This window comes from Myotis davidii, unplaced genomic scaffold (genome assembly GCF_000327345.1).
Source record: "Myotis davidii unplaced genomic scaffold, ASM32734v1 scaffold758, whole genome shotgun sequence".
NCBI classification, from domain to species: Eukaryota; Metazoa; Chordata; class Mammalia; order Chiroptera; family Vespertilionidae; genus Myotis; species Myotis davidii.
In genome coordinates, this window is record NW_006288951.1 from 163641 (window position 1) to 184627 (window position 20987).

General features: G+C 56.7%; 3 protein-coding genes across 3 annotated transcripts in view; all 3 read left to right on the top strand.

Annotated features, from left to right (window-relative positions):
* The window catches only part of DUSP2 (dual specificity phosphatase 2), a 3850-nt gene extending 1555 nt beyond the window's left edge, over positions 1 to 2295 (top strand). The window contains exons 2-4 of the mRNA XM_015562253.1: positions 7 to 214; positions 461 to 680; positions 789 to 2295. Coding sequence (XP_015417739.1) covers positions 7 to 214; positions 461 to 680; positions 789 to 1003 — 643 coding nt within the window. The 3' untranslated portion in view covers positions 1004 to 2295. The remainder of the gene's footprint in view (positions 1 to 6; positions 215 to 460; positions 681 to 788) is intronic.
* A 2253-nt stretch (positions 2296 to 4548) lies between these two features.
* ASTL (astacin-like metallo-endopeptidase (M12 family)) lies at positions 4549 to 15496 on the top strand. The gene is made up of 10 exons (XM_006761157.1): positions 4549 to 4594; positions 5195 to 5320; positions 8012 to 8073; positions 9341 to 9428; positions 10386 to 10503; positions 11207 to 11388; positions 14123 to 14204; positions 14290 to 14444; positions 14821 to 15198; positions 15459 to 15496. The coding sequence occupies exons 1-10, from the start codon at positions 4549 to 4551 to the stop codon at positions 15494 to 15496; spliced, it is 1275 nt and encodes a 424-aa protein (XP_006761220.1).
* Positions 15497 to 17465: 1969 nt separating this feature from the next.
* The window catches only part of ADRA2B (adrenoceptor alpha 2B), a 7260-nt gene continuing 3738 nt past the window's right edge, over positions 17466 to 20987 (top strand). Inside the window, exons 1-2 of the mRNA XM_006761143.2 lie at positions 17466 to 17476; positions 19286 to 19288. The gene's annotated coding sequence lies outside the window, so the exon portion shown is untranslated. The remainder of the gene's footprint in view (positions 17477 to 19285; positions 19289 to 20987) is intronic.

Genomic DNA, 20987 nt, shown 5'->3' on the forward strand with positions numbered 1-20987 from the left:
GGTGAGCGGCTGGCCCCACTTTCCCTGTCCAGCTCTCCCGCGCCCCTCCCTCCCGGGCCTCCCGCTGACTGAGCCCCTGTTCTCCCCTGTAGGAGGCTTCGATGCCTTCCAGGCCTGCTGTCCCGACCTGTGCTCCGAGTCCCCCGCCCCAGCGATGCCTCCTGCTGGGGCAGAAAGCAGCCGCTCAGACCCCAGGGTTCCCTTCTATGACCAGGTGAGTTGAAATCAAAGCTCCTTATCACTGCCCCCCTGTGTCAGTCACTGTGCCTGGTGTGGGTCTGTGGTCTGTGGATGTTTGCAGCCACCTTTGAGGCTCAAGGGAGATGTGTTTATCCCGGAGTGCTGTGTGCCCCTTGGTGTCCTCAGACCCCCAGGAGCCTGGTCTTGGTCAGGACTGCCCCGGGGCTCCTCCAGGCCTGTGTGGAGAAGGTCTCACCCCTCCCCTCCCCTCTTCCTCCAGGGTGGCCCTGTGGAGATCTTGCCCTACCTCTTCCTGGGCAGCTGCAGCCACTCATCAGATCTGCAGGGCCTGCAGGCCTGTGGCATCACCGCTGTCCTCAACGTCTCCGCCAGCTGCCCCAACCACTTCGAGGGCCTTCTGCGCTACAAGAGCATCCCGGTGGAGGACAACCAGATGGTGGAGATCAGCGCCTGGTTTCAAGAGGCCATAGGCTTCATCGGTATGAGGGGTGCTTGGCCCTAGGATGGGGGGGTTCAGGGGACAGACTTGGGACATGGTTTCCTCCCTGCTCAGCTTCCCATCTGACCCCCGCCCTTTTCCCTTGCAGATTCTGTGAAGAACAGTGGGGGCCGGGTGCTGGTGCACTGCCAGGCGGGCATCTCCCGCTCTGCCACCATCTGCCTGGCATACCTCATACAGAGCCACCGCGTGCGGCTGGATGAGGCCTTTGACTTCGTTAAGCAACGCCGGGGGGTCATCTCCCCCAATTTCAGTTTCATGGGGCAGCTGCTACAGTTTGAGACTCAGGTGCTATGTCACTGAGGTGCACACAGCTGTGGTTCCAGGGGAGCTGACCTGGGACAGCTAGGCTGTCCTTGGGGGCCCCGCAGCCTCACCTCAGGGAGAACTGCCCCTTCCTCGGAGTTTGGAAAGCTCCCAGGTAGGGGCGCTGGAAGTACAGGAATGTGGACTCTCACCTGGTGCTCTTCTGCTAGGGGTCTGAGGGCTGGCCCTCATCTGGGGACAAGAGTGAGGGTTTGTCTACTTCCCTCCTCCCCCATCCTCTGGCAGAAACTAACTGGACTTTACACCCATGGACCCAGTGGCCCCACCACTGTGTTGAAGCCCTTGGCAGCCTGAGAGCCCAAGGGACAAGCTGTGACAACCAGGAGTCCCATGTAGGGTGGCGCACCCCAGGGCCTGGAGCCTGAGCCCCCTGCTCCTAGGGAGCTGGGCTTGGAGAACAGACGCACCCCTTGTGTGGACCTCTTGCTTGCGTGTGTGTATTTGAGCATTTCACGCCCTGTTGGAGCTGGAAAGTTATTTGTGTTCAACTGATATTTAACACTCCCTCCCCTACTTCCTCCCGCCCCGTGGGCGGGGGTTGGAAACTTAGCACTTTATATTTATACAGAACCTTGAGAATATGCCAATAAAATATTGTTTTGTTTAAAAAAACAACTTCGCAAGCATCTGGTCTTAAGTCAATGTCTGGGGAAATGTTCAAAAGCTGTTTCTTACTCAGGGCTCACCTTCCCTTGGCAAGGCACACCTCGGTGGGGCAGTGGAGGTTTATTTTTGGAGATTTGGGCAATTTGGTTGTTTTTATTTATATATTAGCTTGGCAGTGTAGTTGGATGGTTAGGGGCCAGTTTGGCCTCACCTCGCTGTGTTTCTATATCCTTGTCTGTTAAATGGGATTTATTGTTAGTCCCCACCTGTTAGGGTGGCGTTGAGACTTACACAAGTGAATTGTGTAAAGCTCCCGCACCTGCGCATAGTAGGTGATCAGGAAGTGTGAGCTCCTGGTGGCCCAAGAGGAAAGGTTTTCAGATGTGCAGTTGTGCCTCTCAACCAAGCTGGATGCCTACGAGGGTGGGGCCTACGGTTTGCTCAGCCTTGTGCCCAGAATCTGGCACAGATGGGCACTCACTCCACGAGGCAGCATGGGGGTGAACAGCCTGCCCCTGGTGCCTTGTTTGCTCTGTTCCCTGGTGAGAACCGCAGAGCTGGGATGGCTATCAGGGCTTCCTCAGGCCGTGAGTGGGCTTCCGTTTGGACCTGCCCAGAATGCCATGCCCATTTGGGATAGTGGGGGCAGCTGGGGCCCTGAGTCACCTGGCCTTCCCCGCACACAGCCCCACCTCACACACAGCAGGACTGGTGGCTGAGGCCCCTGCTCATCCCATCCTCTCACCTCTACCCCAACTCACCCCACACAACCCCTCAATTTTACCTTCCTCTTCCCAGGGTTTTAAGTTTGTCTTCCAAACTGCTTTTTCCTTCCTTCCTTCCTTCCTTCCTTCCTTCCTTCCTTCCTTCCTTCCTTCCTTTCCTTTTTATTTATTTTAACAATTTTAACTATGGTAACAAATATATAACAAAATTTATCCTCACTATTTTTTAAATATATTTTTATTGATTTCAGAGAGGAAGGGAGAGGGAGAGAGAGATAGAAACATCAATGATGAGAATCACTGATTGGCTGCCTCCTGCTTCCTCCCTACTGGGGATTGAGCCTGAAACCCGGGCATGTGCCCTGACCAGGAATCGAACCACAGAGGGAACATCAATATGAGAGACAGATCAATTGGTTGCCTCCCGCCCACATACCAACCTGGGCTGGAGATCAAATCTGCAACCCAGGTACGTGCCCTTAACTGGGATGCACAATCGCTGAGCCACACCAACCCAGCCATCTTTACTATTTTTAAAATTATTTAAAAATTGATTTTAGAGAGAGAAGAAGGAAGCAGGAGAGAGAGAGAGAGAGAGAGAAGCACCGGCTGCCTCCTGCATGCTCCCTACTGGGGATCCAGCCCAAAACCCAGTCATGTGCCCTGACCGGGAATCAAACCAGTACCTTTTTGGTGCACGGGACCACACTAGCCAGGGCACCATCTTTATTATATTTTGTTGTTAATCCTCACTCAAGGATGTTTTTTCATTTCGACCCTCTGGTGCTTGGGCCTACCCTCTAGCCACTGAGCCACCCAGCCAGGGCCACCTGGGCTATTCTAAGTGTGCTGTTCAGTAGCATTAAGCGTATTTGCATTGTTGTGCAGTGGATCTCCAGAACTTTTCCTTCTTACAAAACTGAAACTCTGTTCCCACTTAAACAACTCCCATTGCCCTCCCACCCCTGGCAACCTCTATCCTACATCTGTCCAGGAATCTGTACACATCCTGCAGTGGGATCACACAGTTTTGTCCTGTTGTGACTGACTTATTTCACTCAACATAACGTCCTTGAGACGAACTGCATTTCTGAACTAAGAACCTGTTTCTCTGCCCAAGCAGGGTGATGACTGGTCATTGGGATGGTTTGAGCTCGCGAGCACTCTCATCTGAAGGGTCAGCTCCACGTGTTGATATCCCGCCTGGCAGTGGGGACCTCTGTCCGCATCCCTTTATCCCGCCTGGCAGCGGGGACCTCTGTCCGCATCCCTTCTCCCTGTGATCCAATCCCATTCTTATGAGAGACCTGGGTCCCAGGCACAGCAGGGTGCTGAGAGGTGCTTGAGGACAATACCTGGCGTCTTTGGTTCTGTGGCTTCCCTTCACTGGAGTCCCCACGTCCTCTGCCTGCAGGACTTAAATCCAGGGATGGCCACACAGGATGGGCCTCTGGAAAGGCTAAGGGGGTTCAGAGGTGCGGGAATCGGGACAAGCAGCTTAGCTTTGGAATGACAGGGGATGGCATCAGTGGGGATGACAGGGTATCATATGTGAGGATCTAGGTACCCAAGAGGCTCCGCCTTCCCCAGGGCAGGCTAGAGCAGGCATTCAGCGTGTGAACTCTCCCTGGTTCCTGTACTTGTGACTGTCCCCTGTCTGTAGGCATGCGAAAATAAAAGCTGATGAGGATGTAGTGAACTTTCCCTCCTCCCACAGACAGACCGGGGAGCCTCTGGGTCTCAGGCAGCTTTCCCACATCTGAGCACAGGCAGGGGCAGGAACAGCGTTTCCCTGGGTGGGAGGGTGAGGTCCCTCCTGCGCTGGGTCTCAGCGTCTTTCTGTGATGATTCTCTGCCCCCTGGTGGTGGGAGGGGACCTCAGCAGAGGCACAGTCCCCAGTGGGACGCCTCTCCCCGGGGTGCCTTGTACCTGGCCTCTGGTCCACTTAGCCAGGGCGGAAGGATCCGACCAGGGTCCAGAGGCTGGAGGTGGGGAGCTCAAGCAGGAGTGGGAGGGGCTGCAGGTGAAGTTGGTTGGGGAGGGGCTGCAGGTGGAATTGATTGGGGAGAAGCTGAAGGTGGGGGCAGGAGAAGCTGCTATTTAAGGGCGGGTGACCAGGCTGTAACTAGGTCTGGAAGCCAGTTCCAGCTTGCTGAGGGGTCAGTGGGCCCACCGTAGACAGCACAAGCATGGGAGGCTTCTGGCCTTGGATGCTGGGTCTGCTCTCTTTGCCAGGTAAGCGGCTGCCTCACCCTCCTGCTTGGGCTTCAGGTTGCAGAGTGCTGGGCAGAGACCAGAGGGTGTGGCTGGAGCCTGCCAGGCCCTGAATTGGTTTGAATGGCTTAAGAATGGGCTCTCCAGGGACATTCCTAGAGTCAACTCCAGGGCTCCCCGCCGGGAGGCCTCCTGAAGGGCCCACAGCAGAGGCCAGCCTGGCCGTGTGGCACTCCAGAGGCCTCGTTCTGCTGGCTTGGCTAGGCTTGCCGGGCTGAGAAGGGAGCTGTAGGGCAGGGTCTGAGGCTGGCCCACCCCTGCCACCAGTGTTGCAGCCTGAGCTTTGTCCCTGTCCCTCCTTCCTGCTGTCCCCCCACCTCAGACACCCACATACTCTTGAGCAAGGGCTGGCTTTTGCAGCCGGTGTTGGTCCCGCTCGGGGAGCCCCTTCCTCAGAGCTGCCTAGGCCTCAGCACCGGCGGGGGCTGAGAGGGGCGGCCAGGCAGGCTCCCAGGACTGCTTGCTGGAGCCTCCCTTAGTGAAGGGAGGGTCACCACGCCCGCCCACGTCCTGACATCCTCTCCCACACGGGGCGCTTGGGCCCATGTATGTCTGGGCCAGGCTTGATCCTAGGAGCGCCCCCAGCCTCCAGCTGTCCAGGAGCCTGTGGGAGCAGCTTCTCAGAAGGCCTCACCCCTGAGGGGACCCAGACATCTTGGGACAAGGACATCCCTGCGATTAATCAAGGTGAGGGCACCGTGTCTTGGGCGGGCGCGGGAGGACGGGGTATGACGGTGTCCACCTGGTGTGGGGAGAACTGTGCTGACAGCTCAGCCGGCGGAGAAGCTGAGAGGAAGCGCACCTACTCGTGGGCTCTAGAGGAGTAGCGGTTCTCCCTGCAGCTTTCCCCATCGTTTCAGTAACTTTTCAGCTGGTGTTGCTTTCCCAGAAGGGGGAGCGCATGGGATTTATGAATGGCCGAACAGAAGTGTGGAGCTCTCTCTGTCTGCTGTCCAGCTCGGTCATCAGTGGATGTGGGCAAACATGTCGGCCACCTGGTGCAGAACGGACTGCAGGTGTGAGGGGACGAGCTGGGGATACACGAGGCCAGGGCCTCCCTGTCTGGGTCTCAGGTGGAGAATGAGGACACGTTGGTGTCCTGGGACCAAGCTGAAAGAAACACAGACGAGGGTCCAGATGTTGGAAGCTTTCTTTGGGGGAGTGGGTGACCTCGCCCTGGGGGATGGGACTGTGGATGAGGACGTCATGCGTGGTCTGCCCCTTCTTTCTGTGAGCCCATCTGCAGCCCGGCACTGCTGAGCCGGAGCAGGCAGGACACTGCCTTTGGTGACTTTGACCTGTCTGGGGTAGCAAGACCCAAACTGAGGCTTCCCTGGCATCAGTTTTTAGATGCCATAGAGAAAGCTTTTAGCTACTATTGCTGGCAGCCCAGACAATTACATTCCATGAGACTCCTATAACAGCTGGGAGCACACGGTCCCAGCTGCTGGGAATGCTGGCTACTGAGGCCTTGCAGCTGCAGGCCTTCAGCCAGGGATGTTGGGAAGCTGCCCTCCACTGGCTGGGAGCGGGGGCGGGAGGGGGCCCACAGTGACTCATGGGTACACGCATGTGGCCCCTGCCTCAAGGCGGGACAAGTCCATGGTGTCACTGGGGCCCAGAGCTCCGCTGGGATTGTTACCGGAAAGGTGGACCTGGCCCTTAGCGTGTCTGTCTAGGGCTGTGGTCGGCAAACTGCGGCTTGCGAGCCACATGCGGCTCTTTGGCCCCTTGAGTGTGGCTCTTCCTAAGCCTTAGGAGTACCCTGATTAAGTTAATAACAATGTACCTACCTATATAATTTAACTTTAAAAAATTTGGCTCTCAAAAGAAATTTCAATCGTTGTACTGTTGATATTTGGCTCTGTTGACTAATGAGTTTGCTGACCACTGGCCTAGGGCCTGCCCATAGTGTTTGGGTTTCTGACTTCATGCAGCAAACGTTTCCTAGCAGGAGTCCAGGTGACTGTGAGGGAACGTTTATTGAAGCTGGGGACAGTAAAACAAGAAAGGGTCTGGTATAGGAGAAGCAACAGGAGAGCCTAGGCTGGGCTGCCCTAGCTCTCTGGGAAGTCAGAGAAAAGGGGGACTTGGGGACAGGCTCGGGGTGAGCCTGGGACAAGGGGCTGCTGCCCATTGCTCCCCAGGTTGCAGTCTCCTGGGGTCCCTTAGCTCTAGGAGATGCATGCCCTGGGGGAAGAAGTGGTTGAGGAAGAGGGGGAAGGGGAAGGGGGGCTGCTCCCCAGAGGGAGAGCACAGCTGGGTCCTTTGTCTTGAGGCTTTCTCTTTCTCACAGGCTGGAATTCAGGGGAGGGTTTTAGCAGATTATTCATCAATTTCCTAGGTGTGCTCCCCCCAACCCACAACTCCGTCATGGTCTTCACTGATTGGTCAGTGTCAGGGCAGGGAGTTGACAGTCACTGCAGCTGGTCCTGATGTCACCCACCTGGTTTGGCTGCCTTTCTGGGTCTGGAGCTGAAATACAACTGAGGCCTACATGTTATTCCTAGGGAGGTGGCCTTCTGTATCTGCTGTGAATTGCTCAGTTTGTTCAGCTGTCTGTTTCCCTATCCCACCTGTCCTGGCTTACTGGCCGGTCTCAGGATCAGGCTCCCCTCCAGCTGAGCCCGTTCTTCCCCAGAGCTCTCTACATCCCAGAGTCCCTCAGAATTGGACATCGTTCCCAGCTGGCTCCTGGCTTTGGCTCTTCTAGCGAACCCAACCTCAGGCACCTCCAGGGTGTTGGGCCCTCTTCCAGGAGTCCTCCTGGGGCTTAGATGTGGGGACAGAGACTGGAGAAGGGCTGCGGCTGCGGCAGAAATGGAACTGTTGGCGGCGAGGAGAGACAAACTGGATCGGGGAGCGGGAGAGCCAGGCTCCCTGGAGCCCGTGTTCACCCTCCTCCTATGTGGTTTGGGCTGGAATTTCTGTCACTTGTCACAGCAAGGGTCCTGAGTACCACACAGAGGGGCAGGAGTTAGGTGGGGATGAGGTGGGACAGAGGGCCCAGGGCATGGTCTGAGGAATGCAGCTGGGCTGTGGATGGAGACAGCTGGAAGACAGGCTGCCTCCTGACAGCAGAGGGCCTCCGGCCCAGGACGCAGGAGTTGGTTCTGGATTGTGGCCACCATGGGAGCCGTGGACTGCCTTTGGGCAAGGCTGGGAAGCATCACACTTCTGTAGACTGTGGCTCAGAGGAGCCACCCAACTTGGCTGAGGCCCAGGGAAGAAGAGCCTTGATGCCCAGGGACGCTCCGGCTCCAGAGTTGGAGGAAGGACAAACCCAGGGGTTGCTGGTTCTGGCAACCAAGGCCTCTGTCCCTAAAGCATGCGCTCTGCGGGGGCCTGGGCCCACACCCATCTCTCCCTTCCTCCCAGAGCTCATTCCTGAGGAAACGCCAGAGAGCAGCTTCCTCCTCGAGGGAGACATCCTCCAGCCGGTGAGTGAGTAGGTACTAGTAACCTCACAGGTAGTAATAGAGGCCTTTGAACCCCTCTCGCCCCAGGTGTCTTGGGGGTGTGACATGGGCGGGAACCCTTTGTTGCTCATAGCTTCGTAGGCACCCTTTCTTGCCAAAGTCAGAGGGAAGGGTCTATTAGGAAGAGCCAGCCTGAATGGGAAGAAAGGGTAACCTCTGGAATGGTGGTAGGCTGGGAGGGCTTCCTGAAGGAGGAGGTTTGAGCCCTCGAGACCCAGCTTGGTACCCTGCCCAGGGGAGATGCTCAGGAAGTATTAGGGTGAAGGGAGAGCTGAGCACAGGTTGGCAAAGTGGCTGTGGGGCTGTGGGGAGGTGTTGGTGGTCTGGGGAAGACAGAACAAGGAGTAATGCAGATATCGTCATGGCAGGGGGTGGCGGCACAGTTGGAAAGGGAGCAGGCTGGATGGGAAGGGGGGCGGGCGGGGGCTGCCAATGGGAAGGAAGCGCTCTGTGTTTACGAGAGCACTGCCATCTTTAGGAGACGGTGAGGACAGAGGCTCCAGAATGGGGCAGTAACCTGGTGAGAGTGAGGCTGTTCTATGACTTGAAGGCTGCCTGCAAGCGGTGCGGCATGAGACTGGGCTGGGCTGGTTGGGTCGGAACCCCAGGGCCAGGGCCAGGGCCAGGCAGGCAGCCCAAGGCGAGGCCCCTGTTCCCGTTCCCCAGTGAGTGCTGGTATAAGAACAGAATCCAGTAAAACCTTTGCCTGTGGGGCAGGACATGCCAGATGCTGTAAAACCTGTGCTTCAAAGGGTTTAGGTTGGTGGACGAAAAGAGGAGAGCTGCCAAGGCCAAGGGTAGTGCCTTTGAATCAGGCTGGGGCAGGGTGGAGGGGAGGTGGGGGCTGCCCCATCTTTCCACCACACATTCAGGGTGCTTGGGGACTGCTGGGGAAGTTCTGAGCACCAGCACGGGGGTGGGGGTGGGGGCGGGGAGGGTAGGCAGAGGGAGGGTTCGGGGACTCCTGGCCAACCTCTCCAGGGACGAGTTCTATTGATTTGATAGAATCGGTTGCAAGTTCTGTGTTACACAGAACAAAGGCTTGTGTCATGTACCGAAGTTCACATAGCTGACTTCCACCTTCTATCCCATCGCTAATGGCCTCCCCACCCTCACATGCCTGTGTCCTGCTGCTCATATCTGTAGGCCTCTTGTGGCCTGAGGTGTGGCAGGAAGCTTGGCTGGCCTGTGTCCCCAGAGGTCCCTGAGTTATGTCCTCTCTCCTCAGAGTCCTTTCCGCCTGTCGTCGGCTACAAGCAAGTGGCCCCAAATTGGGGGTGTGGTGGAGGTCCCCTTTCTGCTCTCCAGCAAGTACGGTGAGTGAGCACTGGGAGCCCAGTGCCACCCTCCCAGGCCCTCCCCTCCAGGCTCTGCCCCAGGCTCCTCCCCCTCCCGACCCCACCCTTCCCAGCTCCGCCCCATCCACCCCTATTTCCAGTGCAGCCTGTGCTCCTCCCTGGGTTTTCTCCTCTTCCTCTTCAGGCCCAAGGCCCCTGTCAGCGCCACCCAAAGAGCCCTTCCCCCCAAAGGCCCCTTCTTTTTGAGTGAAGAAGATGTGGTACATACTAGTATATACAACGGAATACCACCCAGCCATGAACAAGATGAAATCTTGCATTTGCAACAACACGGATGGGTCTTGAGAGTATCATGCTAAGTAAATAAGTCAGACCAAAATGATTTGGTCTCTCATATGTGGGATATAAAACAAAAAGTAACAAACAAGCCCTAACTGGTTTGGCTCAGTGGATAGACCATCGGACTGAAGGGTCCCAGGTTCTATTCCGGTCAAGGGCATGTACCTTGGTTGTGGGCACATGCCCTGTAGTGGGTGTGCAGGAGGCAGCTGATCGATATTTCTCTCTCATAGATGTTCCTAACTCTCTGTCTCTCTTCCTCTCTTTAAAAAATCAATACAATATATATATTTTTAAAAAGTAACAAAGTAATAGAACAGAGTCACGGAAGTCCTTTTGTTCCTAGGGCCTCCTGAGCTGGGGTTGGGGGTGAGTTAAGATCCTGGAAGAGCTGATGGGAAGGTGCAACTAGGGACTATCTGATCCAAGTAGCCCGGAGGACAGTGACCTATCCAAGGTCACACAGCCAAGCTCTGCGTGGAGCCCAGCTTTCTTCCCCTCAGCACGCTGCCTTTTCTTGATACTCCATGTTTGGAGTGATTTGAAGCTCAGTTTCCTGCCCTGCATGCAGACTTGGAGGGGGCATGAGGGTTCTGGGGGCTTGTCTGGGTGTTCAGCCAGGTGTCCCCTCCCCAGATGAGCCCAGCCGCAAGGTCATCCTGCAGGCATTCGCTGAGTTTGAACGCTTCACATGCATCAGGTTTGTTGCCTACCACGGCCAGAGAGACTTCATCTCCATCATCCCCGTGTCTGGGTAAGTAGTGCTCCTGGGTGTGTGCATGCGAGTGTGCACGTGCAGGCGAGTTCCTCAGCTTTATTCTGTGTTCAGCCTGGGAGGAACTGAGTCATTCTCTAAAATCTATTTCTGGGCCTGTCCGCCCAGGTCTAAATACCCCTGCTCACTGAGTCACTTGCCCAAGGTGAGCTGGACCTATAGTGCTCAGGGCAGAAAGTGGGGAGGGAGGGAGTTAGGTGCTTGACCCTCCTTTATGTAGCCTTCAGCCCCAGGAGACCTCATGGTCTGGTGGGTGAGGGCAGGCTTGGTGGGACAGGCCTGGCCTTGGGCCGGGTTCCACAATGCAAGAGCTGCCTGACTCCAGGCCAGTCCCCTGACTCTGAGCCTCTTCTGCCTTCTCTCTCATGCTATTTCTAGCTTGTCGGGGGCCTAAGCTAATGTGTGGTAGCTTTGATTCGGGGCACCCTGTGTGGGCCCATTCACTCAATGAGCTGCTTTTGTTACCCCTGTTACTATCAGTTCCTGCCTCCTCTTTGCAATCCAGGATGGTAACGGAGCTCAGTACATCCGTTTCACAGAAGGCTAGGTGGTGAAGGGACTTGGGAAAGGCCTGGCCCATGTTGGGCTCATTCGTCCCTGAACTAGGGAGGAGGGGAGGGGCTGGGTCTGCTCTCGCTCTCTCTGGGCTGGTGCCTACCCAGCTCACTCTCATGCCCTGCAGGTGCTTCTCTGGTGTGGGGCGCAGTGGAGGGATGCAGGTGGTATCCTTGGCACCCACCTGTCTCCAGAAGGGCCCGGGCATTGTTCTGCATGAGCTCATGCATGTGCTGGGTTTCTGGCACGAGCACTCACGGGCTGACCGGGACCGTTACATTCGTGTCAACTGGAATGAGATCCTCCCAGGTAAGCCAGGTGGGGTCTAGGAGTCCATGGAGAGCGGCCACAGGTGTGGGCCAGTGTCTGAGGAGTTCCCTGGCTATTTGGAAGAAGTTGTTCATATTCCCCACCATCTGCCTGTCTTCTATGGGGAAGGTGGGAAATGGCCCAGATGCTGCTCTTCTGGGTTCTAAGCCTTCACCTGCCCACCCATAGTCTGGCTTGAGTTGGGGCACCACCATTTCTCCTCATGGACACTTGGTTACCTGAGGATGGGTTCCTGGCATCCCATGGACCTTGTTCATTGTATACCCAACTAGCAGCTGCTCATGCACACAACCATGTCGGTGGGGGCGGGGCTGAGCCAAGCAGAGGCCTGGAGGGAGTGGTTGTGTATGTCCAGTGACAGATGCGGGTGGCCGAGGGCAGTGCTGTGAGGGGGTACTAGTGGGCATGTAGGGCCGAGGAAGCATGGGGAGGCTGGTCTGGGGAGTGGGCCATGGCACCAGATGGCCCGTGTTCTGGGAACCATGCTGGGTTCCAGGGGTTTGACCCCAGGCATGGTGGGGTGACCCTAACCTTGTGGGAGGATGGCCTAATTCAGGAGGTGAGAGGAATAGAGACTACTGCTGCATGGGGAAGGGGAGCAGAGGGGATGCATGGTCAGGGGTTTGGTTTGGGGTGTGGGAGCAGAGGGGAAGAGTTGGAAGGCTTCCTGCAAGCGGAGGGCTTTTGAAATGAGCGCCACCACTGCTGCTGTGGGGTTAGGCATGTGGGTGCCTAGACCAGCACCATGGAGTCTCAGAGAAGGGTGCCCTGGGGGCACGAAGATTGGAGATCAGAATTAGTCTAGGGAAGTGGGGGGTGATGGTGACTCTACCCTGGAAACAGAGCCTATAACCCTTTCAAGTGTTCATGGAATACTTGTGAGAACGTACCATATGACAGCAATAAAACTTCCAATTTGAAAAAGTAAAGTTAAACATTTTGTCATGATATAAAGTAGAAAGTAGAAACTAATAACAAACTCAAAACTTCTTCCACTTGGAAATGAAAGTTTAAAAACAAACAAAAAGCAGCAAGCCTTTCTCTTATCTTGGGGGTTAAAGAAATAGTGGAATTCTAAGAGAGAAAATCACGAAGATGCATTAGAACCAATGGTTCACAGCTCAAGGCTCGGGGAAAATGTGTAGACTTACATACTTCTATCAATAGAACAGTGTACACATTCTAGTCCAAGTTAAGAAAACGAAGGAAAGCAGGAGGAATTGACGGTAAAAGCAGAAATTAATGAGATAAGAATCAGCTCTTGAGTTCATTAGTGTTGTTTTCTAACAATAAAACAGGTGAAAACACCTGCTACTCTAATGGAAAAATTGCTTAAGAATTTTGAAAAATGAGACTATTTGTATCTAGTTAATATGTAACAGAACACACGCCGCTAGGATTGGCAAACTGCTAACGGTAATTAGCTGTGGGGGTGAGACTTGGGGAACTCAGAAGGGGGTGGAGGGGAGACATTGCATATCTTAAGTTTTTTTATTTTTGAACCAGATGGCTATATTGCCTGTTCCAAATTGTTTGCTAACTGAAGGGTTTTTAAAAGGAAGAAATAAGCACTCTCTAGGGCAGTGGTTCTCAACCTTGGCTGCACATTAGAATCACCTGGGAATCTTGTTAAACTCCTGATTTCTGGCCGAGACCGGTTTGGCTCAGTGGATGGACCGTCGGCCTGCGGACTGAAGGGTCCCGGGTTCGGTTCCGGTCAAGGGCATGTGCCTGGGTTGCAGACACATCCCCAGTGGGAGATGTGCAGGAGGCGGCTGATCGATGTTTCTCTCTCGTCGATGTTTCTGGCTCTCTATCTCCCTTCCTCTCTGTAAAAAATCAATAAAATATATTTAAAAAAAAACAAAAAAAAACCCCAAAAACAAAAAAACCTCCTGATTTCTGGGCCTCATCCTCCGGAAATTGTTTCTTTGTTACTAATGTTGTGGCCCCACCCCATAACAAAGAAACAGAATTTCAGGAGGATGGGGCCCAGAAATCAGGATTTTAAAAAGATTCCCAGGTGATTCTAATGTGCAGCCAAGGCTGAGAACCACTGCTCTAGGGGCAGGACTTTCAGGCAGGTGATGGCATGCCATTGATTCATGGTGAGTGGCTGCTGGTGACCAGGTGAGGGCGACCATGGGGAGGAGGTGGAAGCAGCGGGGCCTGGGTTGGGGGGAGTAGGGGGCAGAGACTTTCAGAGGCTCACAGTGAAGGACACGGGTGAAGTGGGTGCTCTGCCAACGGGGAGTGCTGGACTCTGAGTTGGTGGCGGGAAGAAGGGGGGGTGGTCTGATGCTGGCTCAAGGCAAGAACAGCTGGGGTTGCTGTGGGGAATGGGGCTTCACTCCAGTAGATGCTGAGCTCTGCAATCTGAGGCGCAGGCACTCCACCTGGTGGGTAGGGGGCGTCCAAGGCTCTGTGAGAGCCAGTGGCTTCATGGAAGCTTCAGTTCATAGACTAGTTTTATACAGGGGAGCTTGAGATGAGGAGGACGGGTGGAAAATGCGTAGGAGGCCTGGTGCAGGTCGGGACCCCTCCCAGGATGGGGGGTAGTAAGCAGGGATCAGTAAGGGGTGGGGGCCAGAAAGAAGCACATTCAGCAGTGGTTTTGAATCCCTCAGCTTAATTAGCTTATAAATTCCCAGAAGTCCCCTATCCACCCCCACCCCCGCCTGTTCTCTTTCCCCATTGATAAATACTGTTCCAGGCTTTGAAATCAACTTCATTAAATCTCGGAGCAGCAACATGCTGGTGCCCTATGACTACGCATCTGTGATGCACTATGGGAGGTGAGTCCTTTCCTCTTCTTGTCCGTTTGCACGGCCTGGCAGCCCTGTTGGGGTCCAGACTCAGATCCTGCCTGCTGGGTTCCAGGCTGGCCTTCAGCCGGCGCGGGCTGCCCACCATCATGCCGCTCTGGGACCCCAGTGTCCACATCGGCCAGCGATGGAACCTGAGTGCCTCGGACATCACACGGGTCCTCCGGCTTTATGACTGCAGCCCAGATGGCCCCAGCCCCCAGGGGAGAGGTGAGTGACAGGGGCAGAGGGATTCGAGGAACCCGGAGAAGGTTCCTGTACTGAGAAGGCGTCAATGAGGGGGATTCGGTGGGAGATGAGGTTGCAGAGGTAAGCAGGGCGGGCAACCAGGGGCTAAGATATCTAGTTGTCCATTCAAAAAACACGAAGTCCTAACTCACATCATGCACAAAGAAATTCCAGGTGTACCTGAGACTTACAAGCAAATAGAAAAACTTGAACACGTCAGCGGGGGCTTGGTGGGTGATAAGTCCTTGAGGAGCCCTGCACCCCTGTGGATAGAGCGGAAGCAGCTCCGGCTCTGAGGCTGGGCCCACACTTTCTTCCTCTGATTCTGGGACATGGCCTTCTGTCTCTCCTGCCCCAGAGTTCCAGGCCCATGGCGTCGATGGGAGCCTCCCTCTGGCCTCTGGACCACACCTGCAGCGGCTTCTGGAGGCATTGCTGGCAGAGGCCAGGAACGCCAGCCCCAGTGACCCCAGGGCTGGAGAGAGCCCGCTGGAGTGGGAGCCCCCCGTCCTGGGCAAGTCTGGTGTGGAGGCCTCTGCAAGGTGGCCGGAGACCTCAGCTTCCTCCACAAGCTCAAGGTCCGGTGCAGCTGCTCCTGGGGTGGCCCTGGAGGGGCCCCGGCAGGCCCACGCGTCCACTCTGCCCCTAGCGCTGTCTCGAGAAGAAGACCAGGCAGCGCCTATCCAGGCTGCTTGGGGGAAACCAGCTCTGGGGAACTTCATGGGGACACCCAGAGGTCAAGCCTGTGGCTTCTGTCCCCAAGGGGGGCGGGCATCCCCTGTCCAGAGCAGCTGGGCCAAGCAACCCTTGGCCTCTCTAGGCGACACTCCTGTCTTCCAGCCCCGGACTGACCTCCCTGTCTGAGGCCCAAGCCTCTCCCTCTGCCCCTTCCTTCCACACCATGTTCCCCCGAGGGCTCCTGGGGACAGAGGTCTGTCAGGGGGAGGCAGGCCTATTGGAGACGGCTGGCTCTGCCTGCTCTCGTGTCTCCCTCAGCCCTGGAGGATGCTGGGACTGGAGGTGACATTCTCTAGGGCTCTAAGGCTAGTGGGCTGAAGGGGCGAGGAAGAAGATTCTAGCCTTCAAGGCTGTGGAAGCCCTTGTGGAGCTGAGGCCCAGCCCCCCAGCATGGACTACTGGTACTGCCCGCCTCTCCCTCGGTCCAGGCCTGGAGGGGAGCCACGTGGCTGGGACCGTGGGAGCAGCTTCCTGTCTGCTGTCTGGCTGCTGGGAATGCTGGCCTGCCCCTCAGCCTCCGGCCTGCTCTCCGGAGGGTTTCAGAGCCCACCCCTCCCCCGCAGCGCAGGCAGCCTCCGGAGTCAGGGGCGTCACCCAGAGGGAGATGAGGAAGAGGTTGGGGCCCTACAGGACTGCACGGTGGGAAGTCAGCCAGAACATGAGGACCCTGAACACAGGACTTGAAGCTCCTTTCCAGCTGCATTGCTGTTCCTGGAGCCTTGTCTCCCCAGAGGCCCTGAAAGGTGGCGAGGGGCGGGGCAAGTCACCCTGCTTGTCCTCCATCAGCCAAGCCCACTCCTCCTCAGCTCCTGGCCACCCTGGCGAGGGCTGTGTTGGAGCGAAGAACACCTCCAGGGATGCCTGGGAGCAGGCCAGGCGCCTCCCTGTTCTGTGGCTCAGGGTGGGAGGGAAGAGCCCATGCCCTGTCCCAGGAGGGCCAGGCACCTCGGGTGTTCGGGAGAGGCAGAAATAAAGTTGGGTATTTGCTCCAGGAGTTGGGCACTGAGCTGTGTTGACTACCCCCCGCCCCTCGTCCCTCTCCTCCCCGCAACACACTTGAGTGCCTTTGATGTGCCTCACTGCCCTGGGAGGGTCTCAGGTGGTCATACCCATTTTCCAGAGGGGAGTGCAGGCTGAGGTGCAGCCTCTCCCCACCTCAGGGGACATGTGGCTCACAGGGCACTGGAGCCCCTGCCCTCACTTTCTCTTGGGTCAAGGATTTTCTGAGACCGAACAGGACTCTGATCCCCAGCATTAGCTTCGGAGAAGGCTCATGTGGGGGAAATGCTGTCCGCTTACTCCAGACATGGATGGGTATCTGAGTGTAGAGTGGGTGAGTGGGGGCTCTGGCCATGGCCCCAGCAGAGGGACAGCTCCCCTTGGGAGCATCCTAAGCAAAGTCTTTGGGACAACCCTGAGACAGACACTGCACCTGCAGTGCCCTGGTTTGTCAGAGAAACGAGAGTGACTGCCTCACAGCCTGTTGGTCTGAGTGGCGGATCCAGGCCTCTGGCTCTGGGCTGGGTTTCCCAGACGGTCACATGGAGGTGACATGCTTTGTGCCCTGTGAGGTCCTCCCAGCTCTGAGGCTTCCCATCACGTGCCTCCATTAGCATGTGGCTTTGGTCTTGGAATCTGCACACTCCAGTGAGTGAAGTGGGGCTGGCGCGACATGGTGGTGGAAGGCGAAGAGTGCCCCTCCTCTTCTTTGGGAGCGATCAGGGATAAAGCTGTCCTTGTCATGTCCTTCCCCAGGAGGCCACCTATCACTACAGAGCCCATTCCCCAGGCCAGCTCTGGGCCCAGACCTGTTTCACAAGCCCCACCCTGTCTGTGGTGGTCCAGGCCTGGTTCAGCCCCTGGAGCTCCAGCATGGGGGTGTGGTATGTGTGGGGCTCTGGGGTGTTAGAGCCTGGGTGGCTAGCCACTCCATCCCAGGGTCTGTGGCCTGTTCCCCAATCCCCAACCACATAGCTATGTGGGCTCACTCATCACTTTATCCACTCAGTCCACAACATCTATTACGAATTAGGTGTCAGGAAGGTTCACTTACAGGCATGGGACTAGCATGGTAAGCAAGGCAGGGTTTCTGTTCTCATGGAGTTTATTCAGGGGTGGGGAGAGGGATGGAAGGTACACAGCAGGTAAGAAAGCACCTGGATTGGTAAGTGATGGGGGAGCGGAGCATTCCTTTAGGGTGTTGGCAGGATGAGGCTACCCTGTGGTAATCTGGGGAAAGAGAAGCTGGTGCGAAGACCTGAGCCAGGAAGAGGAGGGTCTGGCAGGCCGGAGTGAATGGGGGGAAGAAGAGCAGGGAGCGGGCAGGGCCAGGCCAGTCAGAAGGGAGGGTTTTAGCCAAGAGCAGCAGGAGCAGCAGCTGAAAGGTTCTAAGAAGGGGAGCGATAAGATCTGATGTAATATTTAGAAAGTCATTCTGGATGCTCTGTGGAAAATGGATGGGAACATGGAGAACAGCTGGAAGCACTGCAGTTGCACAGGCAAGAGCGTGTGGGCCGCGGGAATGGGCAGAGGCGGGTGCTTTTGGGGTGTTTTGGAGGTGGAGGAAATCACACCTGCGATGGGAGGCAGGGGTGAGGGCACCCCTCACAGCACGGAGGATCAAGGGGCGAGGCAAGGCTCAGAGAAATGGGTGTTAGACCTGGAGTGAGTGGGCAGGGAGCATGTGGGCTGACAGCCCAATGGCTTCCACTTTCTCCTGAGTGGGAGGCAAAGTCATAGCTTGGGGGTGGGGAGAGGAGAGTGAAAGCAAAGCCAATTCTGAAGAGGGGGAACCCGGCTCTAGGAAAGTCTGGAGATTTGTGGTTGCAAGTTGAAAGCAAGGCCAGTCAATACAGTGAGTGTTCTGCTCCGGAAAAGGCAGCCACTTGGTCAAAGGCAGAAGGTGGTGGATGATTTACTTCTGACCAGGGTTGGGGTTGTGTTAGGCGAGTGTAAAGGAGGAAGAGAGGATGACCGACTGACATTAGAGGGCACCGCTCAAGGGTCTGGGAAGGGGTGAGGTCGGGTCAGACAAGGTAGTCTGGGGAGAAGAGTCCCAGGGACTCGAAAGGCTGGGGCTTCAGGCGATCAGCCTGGTGGCCCTGAGTTGCTGGAGCCCTGGCCTGGGAGGACCTGGGGCCGGTCTCACCGCTCAGGCCTGCAGGAGTGGCTCCAGAGCCTCCAGCTAAGATGGCACAACCCTTGTTGCACTCTCACAGCTGGGAGTGGAACACGTCTTCCTCCCTTGGGAAACATGGTACCAGGCCTCCTTCCCCCCATGGCCCCCTTTCCAAGGACATCCCTCAAGGGCACCTTCATTTGGGCACTCTACCTGTCTGAGAAAGGCTCGTGTGTATGCCACCCATTGATACCGGTGCCATTGCCCATCCCCATTCCACAAGCTTGACCACGTATTGGGGACAGAAGTGATGTCTGCTCTGATGGAGGAGTGATGCAATAAATCCATTGGCCACCATCTCAGTACAGTGCTCTGAGCATGACAGTGGTGCTGTGTGCATGCAATTAAGGAACTTGGACAATAGGATACCTCTTTCTGCCTGAGAGAGTGGTGACAGGTGAGGGTACCTTGAAGAGAGAGTGGGGCCTGCCAAGCACAGAAGGAAAGGTGAGGAGAGAGTTTCTGGCAGAGCAAACAGAGCCTGGAAAGGACTGGAGATGTAGGGGCTCAGGGCATGTCCAGGGACCAACATGTGCGTAGCCTGGTGGGGTGGGAAGAGGTGAGGTTGGGTCAGACAGGGTGGTCTGGGGAGAAGGGTCCCAGGAAGCCTGGCCAGTACCTGTCCTAGGCAGCTCCTGCTGCTTGCCAGTTGTAGGTCTGGGACTGAACTCTGCCTGGTGGAGCAGGAGGACAACGAAAAGTCAGATCTACTTGAAGGAAGCCCTGCTGCGGCCCGAGGCTCTGATTCAAGCAAGGCTGGGTGGAACAGGCACTGGAAGGTGTGTGTGTGGGGGAAAAAAAAGGGGGGGTGGAGAGCTGCAAAGAGGAGCAGGAATCCAGTTATATAATGGCCCCACTGCCCCCCATGCCAGAGTTATGTCTTGGAGGTGGGGCTGAAAGGTAGCAGCAGGTGACACGGAGCATGGGCTGGTGGCTGAGCCTCATGGGTGCTTGTAGACTGTCCCTGGCTGTCTCCACCTAGGCTGGCACTCAGCAGGGCCTGGTATTGGGTAGAGCTAGAGCCCCTTCAGGAAAGCCCAAGTGAGAACCCCCGAGTGGGGACTTGCATGGGTCAGGGGAGGGAGCAGAGCAGCTCTGGCCTCAGTTCCTGCAGTGTTCCTGGCCTTTTAAAGACAATGGGCAGGAGACAAAGGCTGGTGCTGGCTGTAGTGTCTGGACTCCTGGCCTGAGTATGACTGGAGAGGGTGAAGAGTGTTCCTTCCCAAGCCCCTTTGGGCCATCAGGGCGCTCAGACTGCACAGCCACGGACCAGGGAGCCATGGCTGCTTCAGTGGCTGCACCTCAGACTCCAATAGTCACCCTCTGTCCTTCCTCGTGGGAGGGGTTACTGAGACCTCTCCATCCCTGCCAACTGGAGGTCCAGGCCCTGCCCAGTCCAGCGAGTGGGGAGGATGCATCCATGAAACCTGCCTCTGGATAGGGCAAGGGAGGCTGGCTGCCCCCTTGGAACCCAGTCTAGACAACACTGGACCCATTTGGTTGTGGGCACTTGCACCTAACAGAGGGGCTGGGTAGGCTGATAGCCCAGGATCAAGGAGGAACACACATCCCCGTCCCTACCACATGGCTAGGGGACCTAGGGTACCGCCCATCTGACCCTGGGTAGGGATGAGCCATTGTCTGTGGGCATTGAGAGATCGTACTCCCTGCTCCCATGAGGATGGAGCTGAGAGGAAGGTCTGGTGAGCATGCTGGCTCAAGGTGGTCCTGTGGCACAGCCCTACTCCCCTAGGCAAACAGATACCTACAGAGGGTGTCATGCAGCACTGTGCGCCAGACATTCGAGGCCAGCATGAGGGGCTCCAGAAGCGGAGAAAAGAGCGCCCCTGAGGCTGCCCAGGCTGGCCCTGTGGGCGGTGGCCACAGGGAGAGTGGGTAGGAGCAGGGTGAGGGAGAGCCCTGGCTCCACAGCGCTTCGGAGCCAGGATGGGGTGAGTGGGGTGTGTGCTTAGTCAGAGATTTCTTTTTACCCCAACTCCTCTTCCAGGGCCGCCCAAGAGGGGCGTGCAGTGTGGACAAGGAGCAAGGGAAGCTCCTCTCCACAGGTGCCCCGAGACTCGCTCTTTCTTTGAGAACCCCACTAAGCGTCCTTGCTCTGCGCCAGGGGGCATCGTCTTCCTACAGGTCAAGGGGTCGAGTTTGCCCAGAGCCTCCCACTCCCCCAAAAACACCCCTGCCTGCGTCTCCCTTGCTGCTGAGACTTGAGTCCAAGCCAGTTTTCCTCTTACCTCTTTGCCCTCAGTGGAGGAAACCGAGGCAGCTGCAGGAGTAGGACAGCTGAAGCCATCATCTCTGAGCACTTGCTTGCTCCCCAGCTTGGAGCGTTTTCAGCGACCCTCGACGCGGCGGCGCCACGGTGGCACGGGGGCCGTAGACAGCGGCAGGGGGCGCTCGCCACCCGGCCACGGGCACCTCGGGCTTCGCATGCCTGACGGAGCCCAGCCTGAGACCGCTTTAGGGGGCGGGGTTCGGGGCAGTCTTCGGGCTCCCCCAATCCTCTTGGCTTCTTTCTCGGGCGCCGGCGTTGTTTCGGCTCGTTGTCCGGCGCCCAACTCCCACCCGCCCTCTCTTCGGGGTTCTGGGCGAAG

What these genes read in the sequence shown, in the direction of transcription:
- ASTL (XM_006761157.1), top strand. Translation starts at nt 4,549, where the DNA reads ATGGGAGGCTTCTGGCCTTGGATGCTGGGTCTGCTCTCTTTGCCAG. An exon ending in TCTGTGATGCACTATGGGAG is followed by an intron (nt 14,205 to 14,289) that starts GTGAGTCCTTTC and finishes GCTGGGTTCCAG; the next exon opens with GCTGGCCTTCAGCCGGCGCG. An exon ending in CCCCAGCCCCCAGGGGAGAG is followed by an intron (nt 14,445 to 14,820) that starts GTGAGTGACAGG and finishes CTCCTGCCCCAG; the next exon opens with AGTTCCAGGCCCATGGCGTC.